At 38.0% G+C, this 20,616-nt stretch overlaps 1 protein-coding gene across 1 annotated transcript; it reads left to right on the plus strand.

The window, feature by feature from the left end:
• The first annotated feature begins 1,973 nt into the window (after window positions 1-1,973).
• Window positions 1,974-20,254, plus strand: CALB1 (calbindin 1). Its single transcript, XM_040063141.1, has 11 exons — window positions 1,974-2,153; window positions 2,457-2,533; window positions 7,016-7,090; window positions 11,698-11,781; window positions 11,870-11,926; window positions 14,844-14,921; window positions 17,313-17,368; window positions 17,469-17,508; window positions 17,596-17,649; window positions 17,782-17,853; window positions 18,265-20,254. The coding sequence occupies exons 1-11, from the start codon at window positions 2,072-2,074 to the stop codon at window positions 18,376-18,378; spliced, it is 789 nt and encodes a 262-aa protein (XP_039919075.1). The 5' UTR covers window positions 1,974-2,071; the 3' UTR covers window positions 18,379-20,254.
• Window positions 20,255-20,616: the final 362 nt, after the last annotated feature.

A 20,616-nucleotide genomic window follows, 5' to 3' on the forward strand; every position in this document is an offset into this window, starting at 1 on the left:
AAATGAAGGAAATGCTGGTTCTACCTTTGTCTCCTTCCAGTGTCCTTGCGTCACTGGCACCCCATTGTCTTTTCAAAGTAGAAAGAATAATCCCAGGCTTGATTCACTGTGCTTCCATTTGTCGAGGCCAGAGCTCTGCCATGTCCTTGCTCCTTGTGAAAATAAGCCTCACGAATTTTCCCTTTTCTGGTCATTATTGCTACTTTATGGAAATGTGTTAGTTTCAGATTTTTATTTTCAAGAAAAGATGTACGCAGATTACAAAAGTTTTGTGATATGGTTCCCACTGAAGTCTCCTTCGCTGAGAAAGTCATGCCTGAAAAGTGGTTCCTAGATGGGAAATTGACCCAGTCATGATTTTTTAATTTTTTTTTTTTTTTTTTTTTTTTACTTGGTGAAACACAGAGCCTGATTGTGAGGAAATATTCAAATTTCTTCAACCCTTTTGCAAGCATAATGGGTATTTGTGACGGAAAAACTAGTCTGAACACTTTTCACTAATACAAATATTTTGAACCAAAGAGATGAAGTTTCTTCTGTCTTTTCTCTTAGCTGCTTCTTCATTCAGCAGCTAAATTCACGCAGGCCAGCCTGGTGCACCTCTTGAAGAACTCACAGCCAAACAGCAGTACCAGAAGGAGAGAGGGCTGCACATAACAGGTGGAGAAACAGGAGAATGGAAAGATGGAAGGAATCAAGTATAAGGTCTCATGATTACTTAATCACTATGTCCACATCTTGTTGCATAATGCATACAAGATTTCAGCCACCCAATCTAATGAAATCCCTCTCACAACATGTCAGCCTTTAACGAAACATCCCCCTCTCATCCTGATGGATTATCCATCCCCATTGGCATTTTGCTGTCTTCTGCATTATCCCATTATTCTTTTATGCTCATGCTATTTGTGAGTCTTAACATACTATTGTCCTACTGTTAGTCATGCTGATCACTTTATGCATGGAGATTTCTGGGTTTCCCAGCTGTTTGCATCTCTCATCTTTACTGTACTACCCACTGCATTTGGCAATGTCCGGTCAGCCAGTCATCCTGACCATCAAACCATCGTAACTCAGTGTAGTGTTTGAAGGATACTGCAGGAAAGAGAAATGCAATTTCAGTGCTTCAGAGTACCCAGGTAGCCCTAATGACTAAAAGTAGTCATCCCAAAAGGGGCTTAGGCAGCATTACCAGCACAGCACCATGTTTCCCCAGTGGAAGAGGAAGATTTCTGTAAGCTGTTCTGTCCCCTTCCCCCAACTCACTGCTTATAAGAGAGCAAGTCTCCAAAGCTGGTCTACCAATAAAAACCTCTCACTCAGTCAGAGCAGACTGCAGCAGACCCTCATGCCTCTGCACTGTTTCTATGCTGTCTCAATATGGGTAGCGCAATATCCCACTATATCTCAGAAAGAATGCCAGGTAAAGGGTTGCGGCTCTTCAGAGATCAGCTCTGTGCAAAGCAGTCTGCGCGTCTGGATTGGGGATGGAACAGTGAACACCCCTCATGGTGCCCCAAGTGTTGGTTTTTTGTTTTTTTTTTTTTTTTCTTGTACCGGGACATCCTGAGATGCTGCAAGCCACGCTCCAAAATTCAGGATCTTCTTCCACATGGAAACCCCACGGCTAAACTGGGAGGCTGCGCTCACCCTCCGTCCCCACGTCTCATGGGCATGGCCTCCGCAGCAAGGGATGCACAGTAACTCCTGAGTGGGTCGTTCAGCGGTGCTCTCTCTGCTCCGGGGCTCCCCGCTAGCACCCACACACCCTTCCCGCGTCGAGGGGCGTCGGTTCCCGAGGGCTCCGCCGCCGGGCCGGCCCCAGCCCCGGTGCCACCGCCGGGAGACCCCGGCCCCCCCGCGCAGGGCGGGGAGGGCTCGCCGGGGCCCGCGGAGAGGGAGGGCAGCGCCGGGGGGAGTGGCCCGGCCGGGAAGGCCTCATAAATAGCCCTCGGCGGGGCGGCGGCGGGAGGAGCCGTCGGAGCCGCCGCTGTCGTTCCGCGCCGGCCGCGGTCAGAGCCGAGTCAGGACCGCGGACAGCGCCCCCGCCCCGCCCGGCCCCGCGCCCACCATGACGGCAGAGACTCACCTGCAGGGCGTGGAGATCTCGGCCGCCCAGTTCTTCGAGATCTGGCACCACTACGACTCCGACGGTGACTCCTTCCCCTCCGGGGCGGCGGGGGCGCGGGGGGCGAGGGGGGCAAGCCCGCGGGAGGCTGGGGGGACAGCACCGCTGCCCGCCCGACACCGGCCCGGTCCCCGCCCGGCGCCCGCCGCCCGCAGCCCCGGGCGCAGCCCCGGAGCCGTCAGGGGCTGGGGCCGCTGCCGGGAGGGGTGCTCGGGGAGCCGCTCGCCGGCCCGGAGCAGCCGGGTCGGAGTCGCCCCTGCCGGCGCTGGAGAACGGAGAGAGAGTTTGAAGGGAGCTGTGACGGCAACCGTAACTCTTTCTGTTGTAGGCAATGGATTCATGGACGGGAAGGAGCTACAAAACTTCATCCAGGAGCTGCAGCAGGCACGGAAGAAGGCGGGCTTGGTAGGTTAATGTTTCGCCCCACTTTTACGTCTTCTTCGGGAAAGAAGAGTTTTCTTGATCAAACTCCGGTGCCCCGGTTCTCTCTTGTCATCGCACGGTTCGTGTGCCTGCCGCACCGGGCAAAGGAAAATAGCTTGGTTAAAAATGAGCAGATGATGCAAATCAGATAAATCATCTGCTTTGGAAAGGTGAAAACAGGGTCCGCCTCACTGATGAGCGGCTCCCGCTCCCGCCTTGCCAGGCTACAAGCTGATACTTCTGACAGCGCTTAAAAGAAAAGTCAAGGAATGTATGGATGCTGTCTTTTTGTCTTGGATGGGACCTTATCCCATTGCAATTAATCTTATCTGATCCAGATATGTACTCATTAAAACTGGCGGAGAGAGGGGGAGCGGGAAGAAAAAAAAAAAATAGAAAAAGAAAAAGAAAAAGAGGAAGAGGAAGAGAAAACCCCAACACTTCAGGGTAGTTGGACTCCTAATTTCACACATAATGGGCAGCACGGGCTGAAATGCGTTTCTGCCCCTTGGTGGTCACTAGATAGATCTGCAGATACTCCTGAACACTGCTCTTCACCGGGAGTACGAGTACCAAATCCTGACTATTTAAATGGCTCAGAGAGACACCAAAGGTTTTGAGAGTGTTGTCAAAATACTTCTGTGTATGAGTTATCGAAACATTAATTATTCGGTTCCTCCAAACTATACCCATGCGGGGGGGAAAAGAAAAGGGAGAAAGAAAGAAATTAAAGATTCCATATAGCCACTTTTGGCATCAAAACCCAATACATAACTTAACGGAACTAGTCTAAATGAATCTATGCTAAAAGACTTCTAAAGAAACACACACACAAAAAAAGTAATTTAAGTGGATGACGTGTGCATGGAGGAAATAGATTAATACTTCATAATAAGAATGCTTCCAAACTGAGAAATAGCTTTTCAATAATTAACTTTGCTTTGAAAGTTCCTATGTATTTTAGACATAAATGCAGAAAAAATAATATGAATCTTAATAGTTTTTGTGGGAAATTGTATCATATAAATTGTATGAGTACAAACTTTACACATATGAAAATCTGTCTCCCAGCAATGCCTCTAATGTTACTGTAGTCTAGGTAGCAGTTAATTCTTATTACAGACATTAGTGTAGGCTCTAATTTTCCTGGGCGTAAGTTCAAACTGAAATTAAAAATAAAATTAAGCCAAATTGAAGTTAAAAAAAAAAAAAAAACCAACCAAAAAAAAAAAAAAAAAAAAAAAAAACCAGAAATTTGGGAAAGGAATGTGGGATCTTTAGAAGAAAAAAAACTATGGTTTTTTCATAGAAAAATTAAACAATTTCAATACATTTCAGGTACTGCAGCAGAACAGATCTCTCTTCTATGCTAAAGTGCAGGAGACTTAAGTTTCCTCCATAGAAAGAAGATATCAAAGCCTCTTTATATTTAGTATGTATGGCATTGTTAGTAGAAATGTTAATATGTTATTGAGTAGTTTAAAATTTAATTAGAAGCTCAAGAAAAAAAATATTTATAATTTTAAGGTCAGGATCTTTTCTCTCTTGAAGCAAGTATGCATCTCTTCAAAACATAGCCTAGTCAAAGCAACACAGAAACCCTTGCAGAATTATTCTTATCTGCTACAATGTTATAATGCATTTGGATTGTTTTAAATTACTCCTGCCAGTATCTGACACTATATTCTGAAAATGCTCAGATGTTTAAGTTTTTCTGTCCCATTTCTCTGATTCAAACCTAGCTTTGGAGTGTTCTGCTGAAAAGTGCAATCTACAGTAGCAAAACCGAATTCAGCACCTGGTCTGTGACCTCTGGAGTGTGGCTATATGTCATCTTAGGTTTCAAATCTAACCCGATTCTTGCATTTGAAGGCTCATTTGCTAAACAAGCATCTCATTAGTTAGTTTCTTGTCTCACGGGATACTAATTCAGTATCTTTGACTATCTGTACTTCTGCCAGAAGGGACACATTGAGAAACTAGTGTAGGTTATATGTCATTTCCTTGTCTGTCCTTCTTTTAACAGCCCAAAGCTTCTTTGTCATCATTAACTTCTGCACTTCAGGTCACTCTTCTGCTCACTATTTTTGAAATATTCAATTATGCATTCTTCATAGCTGGATTTTACATCAGTCATGCCATATGCATTGAAGAATCGCATTGGTGCTGTCATTGAATAGGATGGTTTAATATTTCCTAATATTCTTCCCAACTACAGAACTGTTCTAATTACGTTCTGATGCTAATCCTTGTATTAATCCACTTAGTAAGCCTGTACTTTCACAGCTGCTTTTTCTCAGACAGAGAGGTAACATGCAGCTTGATTCCGGCTAGCCCCTCTGAAAGGGGAGAATGTCTACTCAGAAGTTTTAGTGCTTGGGCTTTGGTAACAGTAGGTCTTTTTGCTTCATGCATTATGGTAGATACTGAATTGATCTGGTATAACTTCAGCCAAGTTAAAAGAACTCTTTTTTAAAGATAGAAGCTACAAAAGTGTATAATCATAGCTTCCATTTATTGTGACCCACATTTATGCAATACATTCTCTGAGTGTGCCAACTGCCGAAAGAAACTCTGGGGTATAAGTGGCCAACGCAGAGGTTGAGGAAGTGTCAATAAGTGGATCTCGTCTGAGCTATTTCACATCTGTTTCTCACTTTCTCTGCCCATATAGATAATCACAATATTTCTCCTCGGAAATACGTGATTTTTGAGTACAATTACGTGAGTTTTTCTGTCATGCCAACTATCCTTACATTTTCAAATCTTATCAAAAAAAGCTAATTTTTTCTGCTTGTTGGAAAAATATCTTTTCTGAGGTGTCTGAGTGAGTTGTGAAGGGCTAATTTTTTCATTTCAGAAACTGAGCGCTGCATCTGCACCAGTTTAGGATTAGACTTGGTTAAATTTAGACAAGTTTTTTTGATCAAAAATATATATTTGAATGACATAACTCAAATAACTCTCCAAGCTCATGAGCAGGTGAGGTGAACACCAAAAAACTCACCATAATTTCTGAATAATGAGCTAGAGGATAAGCTTCCTGCTCGGTTTAACCTGTAATCAGTTGTGCCTCCTTCAATGGCTGGACACTGTCTGGCACTGTAGAGCTGCTATTAGAAAGATTAGTAAAATATTTAACCAGGACTAATTAAAATCCAAGTGTCTAATTCTCCATTCTATCTGCTAAGCAAACTTGTCCTCACTTTGGGATCATTAGATGAAAGGTGACTTTGAAGTCCATTATATTAATAACCGCATCTCTAATTAAAGCCACGGCAAATTACTAACCTGCTATGGATGACTTTGACAGAAATAGGATACTAGGCCGTGACTGTGTCAACTACAAGGAACTGACATTTTAGTTAGCTTTGACAGGTGAAATTTGGGACAAGCTACAACGGACTTTGTACAGCTGAGAGTCCCTGTATCTCCAGTGAGAAAATCACTTAGGTCCTATATAATCAGATCTGTTATAACAACTAAACTTTTAATTTCCAAAGTCTGATGTAACTTCGTCTATAACTGTAGAATTGCCCATTGTTTCAATATAACTGTGACCCTATTCTTGCTGAATGGTTTCACAAGCTTCCACCTCTAAGAAATACAACAAAATTTAAAAGTTTAATCAGTATTGAAGGTTGATGACATCTCATATCAAAGAAAGGTAGGTCAAGCTGAAGTGTGAAATCAAATGTCTAGATGTTTACCCCAAGGCTGGCACTTTCTGCCGTAGCCTAGAATAAGAATACTCTTTAGAGAATGGATGTGTAGCAGGGACCATAATTTTTATGGACAACAATAATGGCTTTATTCTGTCAGATTTAAGGTACTGCTTAAAGTATTCGCCTGCCTAAATCTCCCTTCCTACATTTAAGCAGTGACATTTCGACTCTGTTTCCATGATAACCAAATACTAAACAGTGAAAAATATAATATTGTGATGAGATCTTTTAAGACTAAAATAGCATCTATTGTTCAGGAAAAAATCCACTCAAAAACGTGGAAAGACTATTTTGGTGTTCAGATGTATTATACTGAAATTTTTTTCTTATTTTGAAAGATTCTGCACTGCCTTCAAGTTACTAATTTAAAAACGAAAACTGAGAAAATGGAGTAATAATTGCCTATGAACTTCACTGTCAGCATCTTAAACAAAGGAACTGTTAGACACATCTTCCAACACATCTGTCCTTATAATTTTCTCATTCTGCAAACTAAAATAGCGTTCTAAGTATTTAGATGCCAATCATTCATTCCAGCTATAATTCCCCAGGAATTAAAATTTATCAGAATGACATTATTTAAGACAAAAAACAATGCTCATTTTCATTTAAACTTGGCGAGTGTAGCTGCAATGTGTGAGTACTTCAATAAATGTGGTATATTATTTGGCAAATAATTGATTATTCAAGTATGTTTCATGTATTTTAACGTAATAATTCTATCATTGTAACTTTGTAGGATTTAACACCTGAAATGAAAGCTTTTGTGGACCAATACGGGAAGTCTACTGATGGCAAAATAGGTATAGTCGAGGTAAGACAGTTACTTTGTGACATTACTTGAAGAAAATACATTTAGCACAGAACAATGTGAGCATAAAATACCAATACTTCGGAATTTTAGATATACAGAATATTTCTTCCTCTCCTTTAAGATCTTTATTTTTTCTTTTCACCAACAAAACCTTTTCATTAACAAAATTTTTTCATTAACATTCCAGACATTTCCCCACAAGTCATTTCACTTTTCTCTGTTTATTCAAATGCAAATAAGCATCAACAGCAATTTAAGTTTTCAAAAAGCAGATAAAAGTTCTTTTTTAGAAATTTAAATTAAAAATGTAATTTGATGAAAAGTAATGTGAGGTAGTGCTACCTGTGATTTTGAACTCATGCTCTGTCACCATTCCTAATAGCGATGATAACATCCCAGTGAACTTAATTGGGCAGTCTCTGTATGTAGTCTATTCTAAAAGAACCCCAAATATAGTAAGTCAGCATGTTAATCATGACATAAAGAAGAATTTTGTAGGATTTCCTTTCTTGAACTTTAACAGAACGGCAGGCCAAAAATTCTCACATTCCTTACTCCCTTTTCCTGAAGAGAAGGAAGATAACCAGCTCCTCCTCATACAGCTGCTCAACAATTGTATAACTTAGACAACTTGCTAGGAAGGGTGGAACCATTGTGTTTTCTCTAAATTTCACTCTTCAGCATTGCAAGTCAGAAAGGAGAGTTTGTGGGGTTATAGGATTACAGTTTGAGAGAGTCATTTCTCTGAGCTTAAATCAACAACTCATTTATGTCACTCTGAGAGTCTGGTTTTATTATTGAATGCTATTATAATTTTTTCTGGATAATAAGAAATCTGACCTAGAGAGCTAATTAAGAAACAGTTGGAAACAAGCCAGGCCTGCAAAATTTCTACAGTGACCAGCTTTGGGTCAGTAGCTAATTTTAAAACAGAGAACTGACTAGTATCTGTAGAAGTCAATAGAAAGTATCACTGCTGATACAACAAATCATTTCAAGATACCTTTTCTCCTCTGTCATATGTCTGAATTTTATATACTTATTTAAAGACAGGTGTAATTATGACTAAACTACCACATAATTATGAACAAATTGTTTACCTTGCAGACACAATTGATTTTTAAATGTACGTCTTTTAACACTACTTTGCATTGATCAAATAGCTTTGCAACTAGAAGGAAGTGTGTTTATTTAATATGACACTTTTTTTGTTGCTTGGACTAACAAATGCTAATTCATTTGGTTTTGAAGAATTTTATTTAACTTAGTCTTTTTGAATATCTGTATAGCAAGCACTGATGCAAGAAGAATGTGTGAACAGTGCCTGAAAAAGACTGTGTTTCTTCACTTAGGAAAGATAACTGGAAGGTTTACCTTTCAAATTCTATTTCTGATTCTGATATTGTCTTAATGAAGGAAGATGAGCAAATCCAATAGGGTCTGATATGGCTCACCACCCCCAGTGAAGTGCCAAGCATGCTCAGCATCCACGGAAGCAACTGAATAGCGATAGTATGGAGTTCAGTGACTGAAGGGACTTTCTCCCTTAATATAGCAGTTTCCAAACCCAATAGCTATATTTTGTTTCCCTTACATCAGCATGAAGCTTGTTTTGGAAACTGCTGATGGGACTCATGAAATGTGTGGTATGTGCAGAGCAGTATATTAAAGTGGGTATTTGGACTCTATTCTCCTTCCTTATATATTAAAAAAAAAAAAAAATCCAGTAATTCCAGATTGGTCTCATTTACATAGTAGACCAAATAGTTTTTCTGAAAATTGGGTGAACACTGTTTAAGAAAGCTTACATAAAGCCATTCAGATTCCCAGCCCTCAACAGCATTTGACAAAGAACGTGCCAGCCAATAATGAGTTTTCAGGAAAGGTCTGTTGACTGAGATAAAGAGGAGGCCTGGGTGACTTCACAGAGGAAGAAGTGGATTTTCAGCTCAGATTAAGTGTTGGTTCTGTCTTTGCAAGCACTCTGCATTTAGTTCGCTGGCTATTACCCAGTGTCCTCCAGCTAAAGGCAGAGCCTGCCCTGCCCACACTCTTGCCATTGTGTAAGAGACCTTTAACTGACCTTTTGTACTCATTGAGACCAATGATTTTACTAAAATGTGGCTGTGAAACTCAAGGTTTCAAAACTCAGAATTGCAGCAATTTCACATTCAAATTATTTGAAGATTACTGCTGACATAAAATCGACTACTTATTAGCCTAAAATACTCTTTGTACTCCCATGCTCTATTATGGGATTTTACAAAGCAAATTCCATCTATCAGGTGAAAGGAATTTTAAATAGCACTAAATATCAATGGAATTTACTTAGAGAACAATGTCTAGAAAATAGTTCTGATATTGTTTTAGGTACTGAGAGTATTTTTTCTGCTAGGTAACCTGTAAAGACACACCTCAGCCTGCAGCTGACCAGAGAGGAGTCAAGCTAGTCTCAGGCTTTGTAATTTTCCTCTATTATTTGTGATCCAGAGATAACCAACCTTCTCCATAAAAGCAGCAAAGCTCAAGGCTCACTAAACTACTATTGCTGACATACACAGACTTGCAGTGGTCTGCACTCTTACTCAAGCATGCATACAAAGTCCCTGTATGCTTACCCCCACAAAGTAATCACTTAAAATAAAACCAGGTTTCCACCTTTCTTCTTGGTAGTGGTATAAAACTGGGACTGGGAAGCTGAACCAGTTTCCGCATAATCTATTCATCCCTTTAATACTGCAGAGTTTTCCACAAAAAGCAATTTAATGCTTTCTCCTGAGACTTACAAAGGGTGAGAGGTATAGCTTAAAATTAGGTAATTTTCTTCCAGAGGTAATATATTCTCTTCCTCAAATACAGTTTGGTACTGCTAATAAGCTGTTAATGATCCTTTGGACAGTTACTATTTTATGGTGCCCTTGCAAAATTCACAGGAGTTAGCTAGGTCATTGAACGACATCTTATTTATATTTTTCACACAAGCAAAGCCTTTGCCATTGTTATAATCACTCACTTCTCCCAAACGACTTTTTTTTTGTTCTAAATAGTTCTTCCATTCAACATTTGCCGTTAAATAGGAGTGTACTCTAAAAAATCAAAGCTTTTCTGTCATGAGCAAAATGAAGATATTTTTTCATAAATCAGGACTAAGTTACACATATTTAGCTATTGCATACGCTTAAATATAAACTCACCCATACGTGTATATGCTATTTATAATGGAGTAGGTTTTGAAAGCTGCTGACAAAAACACATTTCTTAGGTTGATTTTGATTTCATGTTCAGCCTACCAAAAGCACTCAGAAGGCTCTGATGGGCCTGACAGCCTGTCATCAGCTGCATCAGTTCTGTAAGGAGAGTGCTCTGATGTGTCTTTTCAGCCGAAAGAATTTAACTGATTCCTTGCATATATGATTTTAGAGAAACAAGAGATATGTCTCCATAACTTTGTTGCGTCTGTGGGGTGAAAGTTGAAGTCACTTATGGCTCTGCTGGTTCCCAATAAAAAAACCTCAGCAATTAGGCAATAGCACAGAAATCGGCAGAACAAAATATTCGAGGGTGTGGAATGAAGGCAGAAAACCAAAAATTTGAATCAAAACTTTAAGATGGAACTCCAGAAAGTCTGCAGATGTCATTTTACATAAAAGAATGCAGCTAAGAAATCTTTCTCCATTTTCTCCATAGTAAGCACAGCTGGTCTATTCTTCAAGTAAAAAGTTTTTTGGCTTTTTTTAATGAAAACATATTTCATACATTTTGAGGACAGAAAAAAAATTGGGCTTTTGTTAAAAACAAATCATAATTTTACATTAAATTATACAGCATACTTTCCATCTTCTACATTTGTCACTTGCCAAAATTGAGTTATAGAAAATGAACATTTTCAATAATCAGTACAATAATGTCTGATTTTAAAAAAGCCTTTTGTAGAGAAAAGGCATTGGAAGAACCATCCCTGGTTTAGCAGGGCTAAAAGCCTTCTTGATTTCTTTCTGGTATTTATAGCTCTTTTTGAACACGTCTCTGCGACTGACAAATAGGAACTGCCATCCCTTATCCTCCCTATTTTTTTTTTTTTTTTTTTTCTTTTCTTTCTCCTGGCTTTTCCTTATATTTAACCATTTACATTACACACATGTACTTCATGTCAGTGTTCCTTTCTTTCTTTCTCTTCCTTGGTATCTGAGTAGTCTGTATTTATCAGTTTCCTAATTCATGGTCCTTCACACTTTTCCTCTGTGAATCCTTGTGTTATTATGCTTTCCCTTCATGCTGATTCAATGGATACAGATCCTAACTCTGCATGGGTGAGTTTTTTCCCCTTTCCCCAGCTACTCTTTTGGTAAAGTGCTACCTCACTCCCTTCTCTCATACCTCAAGTTCTGTTTGACCTTGATGATTGCGACAAAGCTTCAAGCCAGAGGCCTTTCAGAGGCATCTTCCAAACACTTCAGCTAGCAGGATGAAGCTTCCAAGAGGGTCACAATACGGCAGCGGCAGTATGAACAAAATGTCATACAATTTTAAAAACCTTCATGCTCTATTTCAGGCTCAGCTGGCCTAATGAAAAGCAAAAATTTGATCTTTCTTAAATTTTGTTACAGCTTGCTCAGGTATTGCCAACAGAAGAGAATTTCCTGTTGTTCTTCAGATGCCAGCAGCTAAAGTCAAGTGAAGATTTCATGCAGGTACAGTATGAAAAGTTGCCTGTTGTAAAACCATTGAGGACTTGTTTGCCATAAGCATATCATTAAAGCATTCACGTTCTGATTGCAGACATGGAGGAAATATGACAGTGACCACAGTGGCTTCATTGATTCTGAGGAACTTAAGGTAAACCAGTATCTATGAGCATGCACAACATGAGAATAGGTGTTATATTACAGCCTGTGCTGCTATCTCTTTCTCCAGATACCCACGTGTGAATGTTTTTGCATTTCAAACATGACAAAATTTACAATACTATTAGCTGATGTTTTTGTCGCCGGTAAATTATTTAAAGTGAAACTCTAATCTGATCAATGTTTTTTTAAGCCATGTTTTAATTCAGATCAAATGACTTAGGGTACCAAGTGTCTTACAAGTAAGAGAGATTAAAAATGCAAGATGAGTCTCTGACAGCTATGTTGGATATTTTTTTTTTTCCGTTTAGGAAAAAGAGCAGCTTTGTTGTGTTTTTTCTTAAGAGCATCACTACTATTAATCACTATGTTGCTGGACAGTTGATGCTGTCCCAAGTACCATGTAACCCTATAATTTCCTTACTGTAATACTGTTAGACTAAAAAATGGAATCGTGCTGCATCTGCTTGGTTAACATAGTAGGATTTTGGTATCTGCTTTAATATGCACAAATAAGAGCAGGATCAAGGCTATCCCATTAGCCATCTCAGCCTTGTGCAGTTCAGAAATCTTGAAACAAGAGTGATTTTATTCCTTAGTCATACAACCAACATCAATTTGTCGATGTTGAGTTAGTGTCATGGAATCACAGGGTGGTTGTTTGGAACCTCTGGAGGTCATTTGGTCCAACCCCTCTGCTCAAGCAAGACCACCCAGAGCCAGTTGCACAGGACCCTGTTCAGATGGCCTTTGCATATCTCCAAGAATGAAGAATCTACAGCCTCCACGGGCAACCTGTGTCAGTGCTGTGTCATCCTTGCAGTGAAAATGTATTTCTTGATGCTCAGAGGGAACATTTTGTGTTTCACTTTGTGACCACTGCCTCTGGTCCTGTCAGTAGCCTAGCTCCATCCTCTTTGCACCTTCCCTTGAAGTATTTATATATTTGATGATGTTCTTCTGAAGCTCCTCTTCTCCAAGCCTGAGCGTCCCAATTTTCTCCACCTTTCTTCATAGAAGTGATGCTCATATACAACAGCTTTCTGAGTAGAAAGGTGCCATTTTCCATGGTTCAACTGCATTTGATTCATTATTGTAGCTTTACATTCAAAGGAATCAAAGCAATTCATAGCAAGAGAAAGATCGAGCAGTGTTTATCCACCTAATTTGGGCTATTTTGTCCATATGTGGTATAAAGAAGAGTGATGTAAGTTTTAAATGAAGCACCAGGGGATCAAACTGTTCACAATCTTTACTGTTCTTCTGCTCAGAAAAAGAATTCATGACAGAAAATCTTTTTTTCCTTTTCCTTTTCTCTTTTGAGTTTGATATCTGTGTGACATTTGCTGAGGATCTAAGCTTAGGGTAACTCTCAGACAGACAAGCCCATTCTTCTGCTGACTGGTTGGATGAGGTTGGTGTATTTAAAATTGGTAGGATCAGGAAAAGGTAGCACTTGAGAACTCTCCAGCTGTTAGGCGATGCCTGCTGACTGCTATATTTTAAAATAGATTGTAAAAGGCTGGGCTGATTGAGGGCCAGCTGAAGAATGAAGACATTTTAACTAAATCTCTAATAATTCATATCTCTTGTGCTATGAGTTTCCTTTTGCCTCAGAGAAAGAGGCCATTTTAACACTGAAAATAAGACATAAATGTCCAGGTTTATTTTTAGATCAGTATTTCTTGGCAAGCCCAAATATTTTTAAGCTTTTGCTATGGGAGAAGTACGCCCACTTACAACTTTGTAAGTGAAATTTAAGCTGGAAATCAGGAAAACTTTCTAACAATAGTAATAGCAGTAGAATATGTTGTCTAAGGGGGAGGTAGAGTCCTCATCACTGACTGTATTTAGGAAAGGTTTGGCAATAGCTCAGATCGAAGAGTAATTCAGGAAGTTTAGATTGATAAAATCCTTTCTTGAAACATGGACTGAAGAGCTTTTTAATTTCCCTTCCACTTCTATTTTCCATTGAAGCACACAAGATTAAACATGCTTCCATAACATCCATTCACAACATTTCTGTTGTATTCTTTGTTTTACAAACTACCAGGAGGACCCTCCAGCATGGAGTGGGCCAGGCTAAAATAACTGTTGTGGGTTTTAGTCATACAGCTATTGACATGGTTGCATTCAGGTTCAGGAATACAAGTATATTTTCTTATAAGCTCTACCATTTTCTATCTTGAAATGTGGCCAAAACTTGCACAAAAATAATAACATTCCAACTGATGACCGGAATTAGGTCCTTCATCAGTTCTTGTAATGTCCTTGCTTTACAATTTGGTGTCTTTCTTTCTTTGATGTCACAGATCTAGTGCAAAAATTTGAAACACTGAATGGGTGGAAACCATCTTATTTTTTAAAATAAAAATGGCTGGTGTTTCAAGTCACGTGACATCAAATTCTCATTCAAAAATGCAATGAAATTGGCTGCACACATTTAAAACACAAGGTAGGAGGAAGCAATATTCACTTCTAGCATCAGGTACTGCCATAGGCAAGGATCATTGTTCCAATGTTGCAAGAAGTGATTAGGCATAACAAGTTTTCAAGGACACCCAAGGTTAATTAGTTTAGTTTACTGATAGAGCTGATTGAGAACCAGTATACTTGAAAGCCAAATTTCCAAATTCACAATACAACAAATGACATACAATGCAGGAAATTTTATTAGTTATTTTTTCCAAATAAAATGCAATATACTTGAACTTGTCAAAAGAAACATCTATTGTTAGCTGTTAATAACTATTTTTTTCCTATTTATTTGGGACTTCAGTAGTAAATACTATAGTGGAAGTAAAATAGTATTTCTCATTACTTTAATCTGAAGTTAGCTAGTCTAACATTTTACTCATTACATTTACATTTAGATAAATATTCACCTATTACTCTATTTATTTTAACAGAGCTTCTTGAAAGATTTATTACAGAAAGCAAATAAGCAGATTGAAGACTCAAAGCTAACAGAATACACAGAAATAATGGTAAGTTTATTTACAGGCATAATGGGCTAATCCAAACTCTGTTTATCCTTAGCCACTGGAAGGCTCCAAATGACTTTGAGATCCACCAGGTCCCAGTCAGACTATGCTATAGCAAGACAGAGACAACTGTGGCACATGGCCCTGCAAGTATTTCTGTAACTACAGAGCTTTGACGGGCAGATTTCAGCACTGCTTAAAAAGAAAAGCCCAGGAATTTTTAACCTTCTTGGCTTTTATATAATATGCCATACCACAGTATTTTCCCTGTTTTTCTTCCTTGTGCCTCTAGTTGTAAAATCAGTCTTCACATTTCATAGGAGCAAAATTGTTGTTGTCATGATTATATTATTATGTTTCAATTAAATTAAATTAATTTAGTGTTACTTTCTATGTTTTGCCTTCTTACAGTGCTGTGGTATCTGTCCCTTGTCTTAAAAGCCGTTACTGCGTGGTGGCTTCCTTAGATTTGCAAACATCTCATACTTTCCTTCTCCCATTGCTCCAAGAAAGATAAACCAATGTTTTAGATAAATACTACAGCAAAACTGTTGCTTCCCTGGCCTTAAATCAGCCCATTCTTGAAACAATCCATCCATCCCATTGCTGTGGTACTCCATGGTAAGGACCAGTACTGGCTTCTGCGTGGGCTTTCCAAGAAAAAAAGGACAGAATTCTGTTCTTCAGGAAGTGTATAACTCTACATTTTTTTGTTTTACCAGCTTGTTTTCATCCTAAAATGCTTTTAATAATAAAAAATATGCTAGGTAGATGTACGAGCCATCAAACTAGCTTAAGATTGAATGAACAAAACTTGTGTTTCTCCTGGAAAAATCTACTGGTTCGTTGTACCAGTATAAACCCTTTACATAGAATTGTCACTGCTCATTCACTGCTGAAGATAACATTTTCATTTGGGGAGTTTTTGACCTCCATCCTGTAAGTTCTGGCCTCTACAGAGACACATGTTGACAAAGAATTTAGTGAAAGAATGAGAGAAAAAAAAAAAAATAAGCCCAGCTCTCCAATCATCTCCTCAGAAAGATAATAGAAAATTCGCAGTCCTGAGCAGCTGCTGGCAGCCAGAGTCAGCCCCTAACAACTCATCAAAATACAAAATAAGTTCACAGCTGCCACTACTTACCTCCCCCATATGCAAATCTGTTTTCCTGGGAAATGCAGGCAAGGCAGCTGCTTTTATGCAAAGGAAGGAAGTGTTAAGAGGAACCATGGTGTTGTAGAAATAAACATTTGTAGAATTTGCCACTTTCTTCTGGTATACTCTGTCATCCACTGTGTATTAACAAAGTGAAAGCAGGTTTTTTTCATTGCATTAAATTAGTCCCCTCTTTAAGAGGATATATGTTTATGTATATATGTCAGTACAGGTTGTTTCTTTTCCTCCTATCTATAAATTACATCTAAAATTACTGTGATTCCAGGTGATGGGGTGCCATGTGGGTAATGGTGCTTTCAATACAATGTTTTGTAGTCTGCTGCTTTGGTGACTCTTTTATATAGCAAGTGCAACATAATGTTTGAAAGTAGAAAAATGGAACAATGCAGACATAAATACTGGAAGAGAAAATTTTATACAGGAGCAGTATCTTCATCTACTTATAATAGTTATTATAAGCTGGTTTTTGCCTCTTAGGTAGCAGGAGAGCTCATCCTTTCAAGGCCTCAAAGGAAAACACTTTAATAGTAGAGATATTAAAAATTATTGGAATTAATAATCACTTATTTTGTGAAATTATATTAACACAGTACTTTCTATAATTTAATTATGCTTTTTTGGAGATATTTATTTTCCCATTTGCTTATCATCAAGAAAATATGATCATCTGCAACATCCATACACTTCTTTTTTTTAAAAAAATATATCACAGTGACACAATATTGTCTTTACTTAAATACTTAGACCTCTTTGAATGGCGTATCTATTGTTTTCTGTCTAAGGAATTGAATGCCTTAGATTCTATTGCACTTAGCCTAACAGTTTTTCATCTTTATGAATAGAGAATAATGATTCTATTACCAAATCATGGGACATGAAGTCAAAAGTAAAATATTATCACATCAACACTCCTGTCATTTATAAATAATTACAAGCACATTTCTCATACAGGACATTCATTCATCAGTGTAGGCAGGTTAAGACTTACCTTACCACAGGTTAATCAGAATTGCTCATCTGGTTTCTTATCAAGATTTTGCAGTAAAATTAGTTACTATAAATTACTTAGTACTTAAAATCAACATATTACACAGCAAATGTGACCTAGTGACATCATTTCAGGACAAAGTTAATTGGATTTAAGTTTTCCAAATAAGTGTTTTCTTCAGTAGGTTGATTAACTTTGAATAGCAATGTAAATTTATATATTCTTTCAGCTCAGGATGTTTGATGCAAACAATGATGGAAAGTTGGAGCTTACTGAACTGGCCAGGTATGTCTTCTGTTTCTTTTCACAACAAATATCATACACCAAGTACTGTAATGGGAACAGTTAAATATCTTAACCTTTGTTGTTTTTTTTCTCTCCAAAGACTACTCCCCGTACAGGAAAATTTTCTTATTAAATTTCAGGTATGAATATTCATATTCTTCAGGTAACCTGTTACCATCACACATAACTGGTGTCATTAATGGGTTTGTTTTCCTTTTTGTATTTAGGGTGTCAAAATGTGTGCAAAAGAATTCAATAATGCCTTTGAGATGTATGATCAAGTAAGTCTTAAAAAAATGTTTTTATTAACGGTGTTGTTCATTGGCACTTATTTTCTGCATTTTTGGAAAACTAGCCATAACCTCTGGAATTAAAAATAAATGTTTAAACTTATCTTTAATGGCATTTTTCAGGATGGCAATGGCTATATAGATGAAAATGAACTTGATGCCCTACTGAAGGATCTCTGTGAAAAGAACAAAAAGGTAATCCTAGAGGGCTTCTTTCCCCTTAGAGATTAGATTTAATTTAGATTTTAAGGACACTTTAATCCATCCTAATAAGATAAATATAGAGTTTCTAAGTCATAATTCCTGAAGAAAAGTAGAACTAAAAATTGTGGTGGAAATAATAGCACTGTAAATCCTGAACCAGGGGACTTGTGATTATACAGTTACACTGTCAAGAGCTTGCTTGCTTCTGAGACACCAGCCAGCAGCAAGCTAACATATGGCTATCATATGGATAACATACAAATATATAAAAACATTTTAGTGTGTTACTGTTGGATAGGCTGAGAATACCTGGGATTTTTTCTCATTTCCTGCCATTGGAAATAAACTTGTTCATACTGATAACTAAACGGAATTATAAAGCATTATCTGTTCTTTAAATAGGAATTAGACATTACCAACCTTGCAACATACAAGAAAAGCATCATGGCCTTGTCTGATGGAGGAAAGCTTTACCGAGCAGAATTGGCTCTCATTCTCTGTGCTGAGGAAAACTAGAGCTCTTCTATCATGTCCACCTAACTAGTGATGTATTCTACACAATAACAGTGCACTATAAGGGAGTAGGCTGTATTTTTAAACTGCATATAGAAAATTAGCCAGGATGTGTGGCACATTCCTTTCAGTTTGTTTCTATACTGTTTGTAATGTACAGTTTTTGTAACAATAAGATTGATAAAGAGAATGTCAGTGTTTGGGCCAGTCTGTATATTCAAAAAGAAACTAAATATGCCAGGGTTGATTTTGGTTTTGGTTGGGGTTTTTGGTTTCATAAACATGGCTGGAGAAAAATTAAACCTGCTGACATTGCTGTGGTCATCATATCCTTTGACACTTGCAAGATTTCATTAAACTACATAACAAAAAGATCTACACATATCTTTCCCATAACAAATAAATGTGGGTGTTTTAAATATAAAACATGAATTCAGATTAAAAATTATGTAGGTATGAAGTAGGAGATACATTGGCATGTCTGATTTCAAAAATTTAATAAGGCACTAGGAAATGTTTTCAGTTGTCAAACCACCCACTTACAGGTCTGTACTCTCTGCAGTCTTAACAATTACTCTTCTCATTACAAATTCATAGCATATAGACAAAGTATTTATCTGGAATAGATTTCCATGCAGTAGTTGATAAAAAATATAGTGTTCTCGGTCTAGCTGTTTTACTGAATTTAAACATAGGCACTTCAGAAATAAATGCCTTTAATCAGACTTGAAATCCTGGCTAAATGGCAGGTAGTATAGTTAATACAGAGATTAACATATGATACTATAAGTGTACCTTTCATGACTATTGCTGTGTCAGAGAATATGACAATCCATTTTCTAAACTATTTTCACATTTTGCAAGTTATAATTATTCTAGTAAATTGCTGTTTTTACATCATATTCTGTGTAATCTATAATTAAATTTAATATCCTAAGATTATTGGTGTCTAGTTTGTGTATCTCCTGGATTCTTGTACCTGTACCATGTAAAGAACAAACTGACTATTTTAAAAAATGTGCCTCATTGGATCTTACACTGCATTACTTGTCTATCTTGCTAGCATTAAAATTTGACGTTAAAGGAAGGAAAAAATAGTACAGATTTTATAATGATTTAGTAATTTAGTTTACATGGTGGGCTCTGCTTTTTATTATCTTAGAGATGTATTTTTTAAATGGGAACTATACTATGAAGCAGTCCTATCTTCCTGCATCCTTGGGGTTTTTTTGGCCTGGCTCCCTTTTTACTTTACACCAATTTTATGCCAGACAACTTCATGAATGTCCAGGTCACTGCTCCGAGTAAGTACTGGAGAAGGAAGGAAATGGGGCTGTGTCTTAAAGCCAATAAACCTATGCTGCCTCCATGTACATCTGTTTTGGAAGCAATTCATGGTTAGCAGATTAGCTATATACAACTTCTCAGATGCATTTCTGTGTCTTATTTAACAAATGGAAGCAAATGCATTTTATTTGAAACGTGTCTCAAACAATGAGGCTCAATCCCAACATTCTATGAACTCCCACTGAAACAAACTCTTGAATTCCTCAGGTGAACTCAAGCAACTAAATGCCATTTCAGGAATGGCCTAATGGCCTTGGGCTCTCTCCAGGATGAGCCCTGGAAAGTTAAGGGGTAGGTGGTGCTGGATGGGGTCTTGCTGGGAAAAAAAAACAGACAAAAAAACTAAAATAAGTTTAAGCCAGCTCATTCTCACTGTTTTACTCCCACTCCATGCACTGTGATTTAACGTCTTACCTGCTTGTCTCCTCTTTTCTCTATGCAATGTGGAATACGATTGTGTACATTAAGTGAAGGAACAGTGAATCTGCCTATCAGTACAATAAATGATTGATATTGTTCATATTGTGCACTTGAAACCCTGGATTTTGCCTTATTTTAACATTTTAAAAGTGTAAAGAAAAAGAAAACCCAGATCTTGTGTGTAAAAATATGTTTGCTACATCATTACAGTGAGAGATAAAGCTTTTAAAGTGTTTAGACAGAGTCACCACAGAAACTGAAATCTGTCTTCCTGAACATAAGTAAAGGTCACTGTAACAGATCCGTTCTGAAGCCACCCTTGTCTCGGTTTCTCTTCCAAGATTCAGGTGGTTTTAGAGTCTTTTTGCCTTCTGCAAAGCCCTGAGCCAGACGCAAGAAAGAGACGGAGACTTCAGGTTCTGATTTTTCAAGGTTGCACGCTTTGTTTATTGTTTCTTATCTTACAAATTTCTC

Source organism: Hirundo rustica, chromosome 1 (genome assembly GCF_015227805.2).
Source record: "Hirundo rustica isolate bHirRus1 chromosome 1, bHirRus1.pri.v3, whole genome shotgun sequence".
Classification (NCBI taxonomy): domain Eukaryota; kingdom Metazoa; phylum Chordata; class Aves; order Passeriformes; family Hirundinidae; genus Hirundo; species Hirundo rustica.

What these genes read in the sequence shown, in the direction of transcription:
- CALB1 (XM_040063141.1), top strand. Translation starts at nt 2,072, where the DNA reads ATGACGGCAGAGACTCACCTGCAGGGCGTGGAGATCTCGGCCGCCCAG. An exon ending in CACGGAAGAAGGCGGGCTTG is followed by an intron (nt 2,534 to 7,015) that starts GTAGGTTAATGT and finishes GTAACTTTGTAG; the next exon opens with GATTTAACACCTGAAATGAA. An exon ending in CCTTTGAGATGTATGATCAA is followed by an intron (nt 17,650 to 17,781) that starts GTAAGTCTTAAA and finishes GGCATTTTTCAG; the next exon opens with GATGGCAATGGCTATATAGA.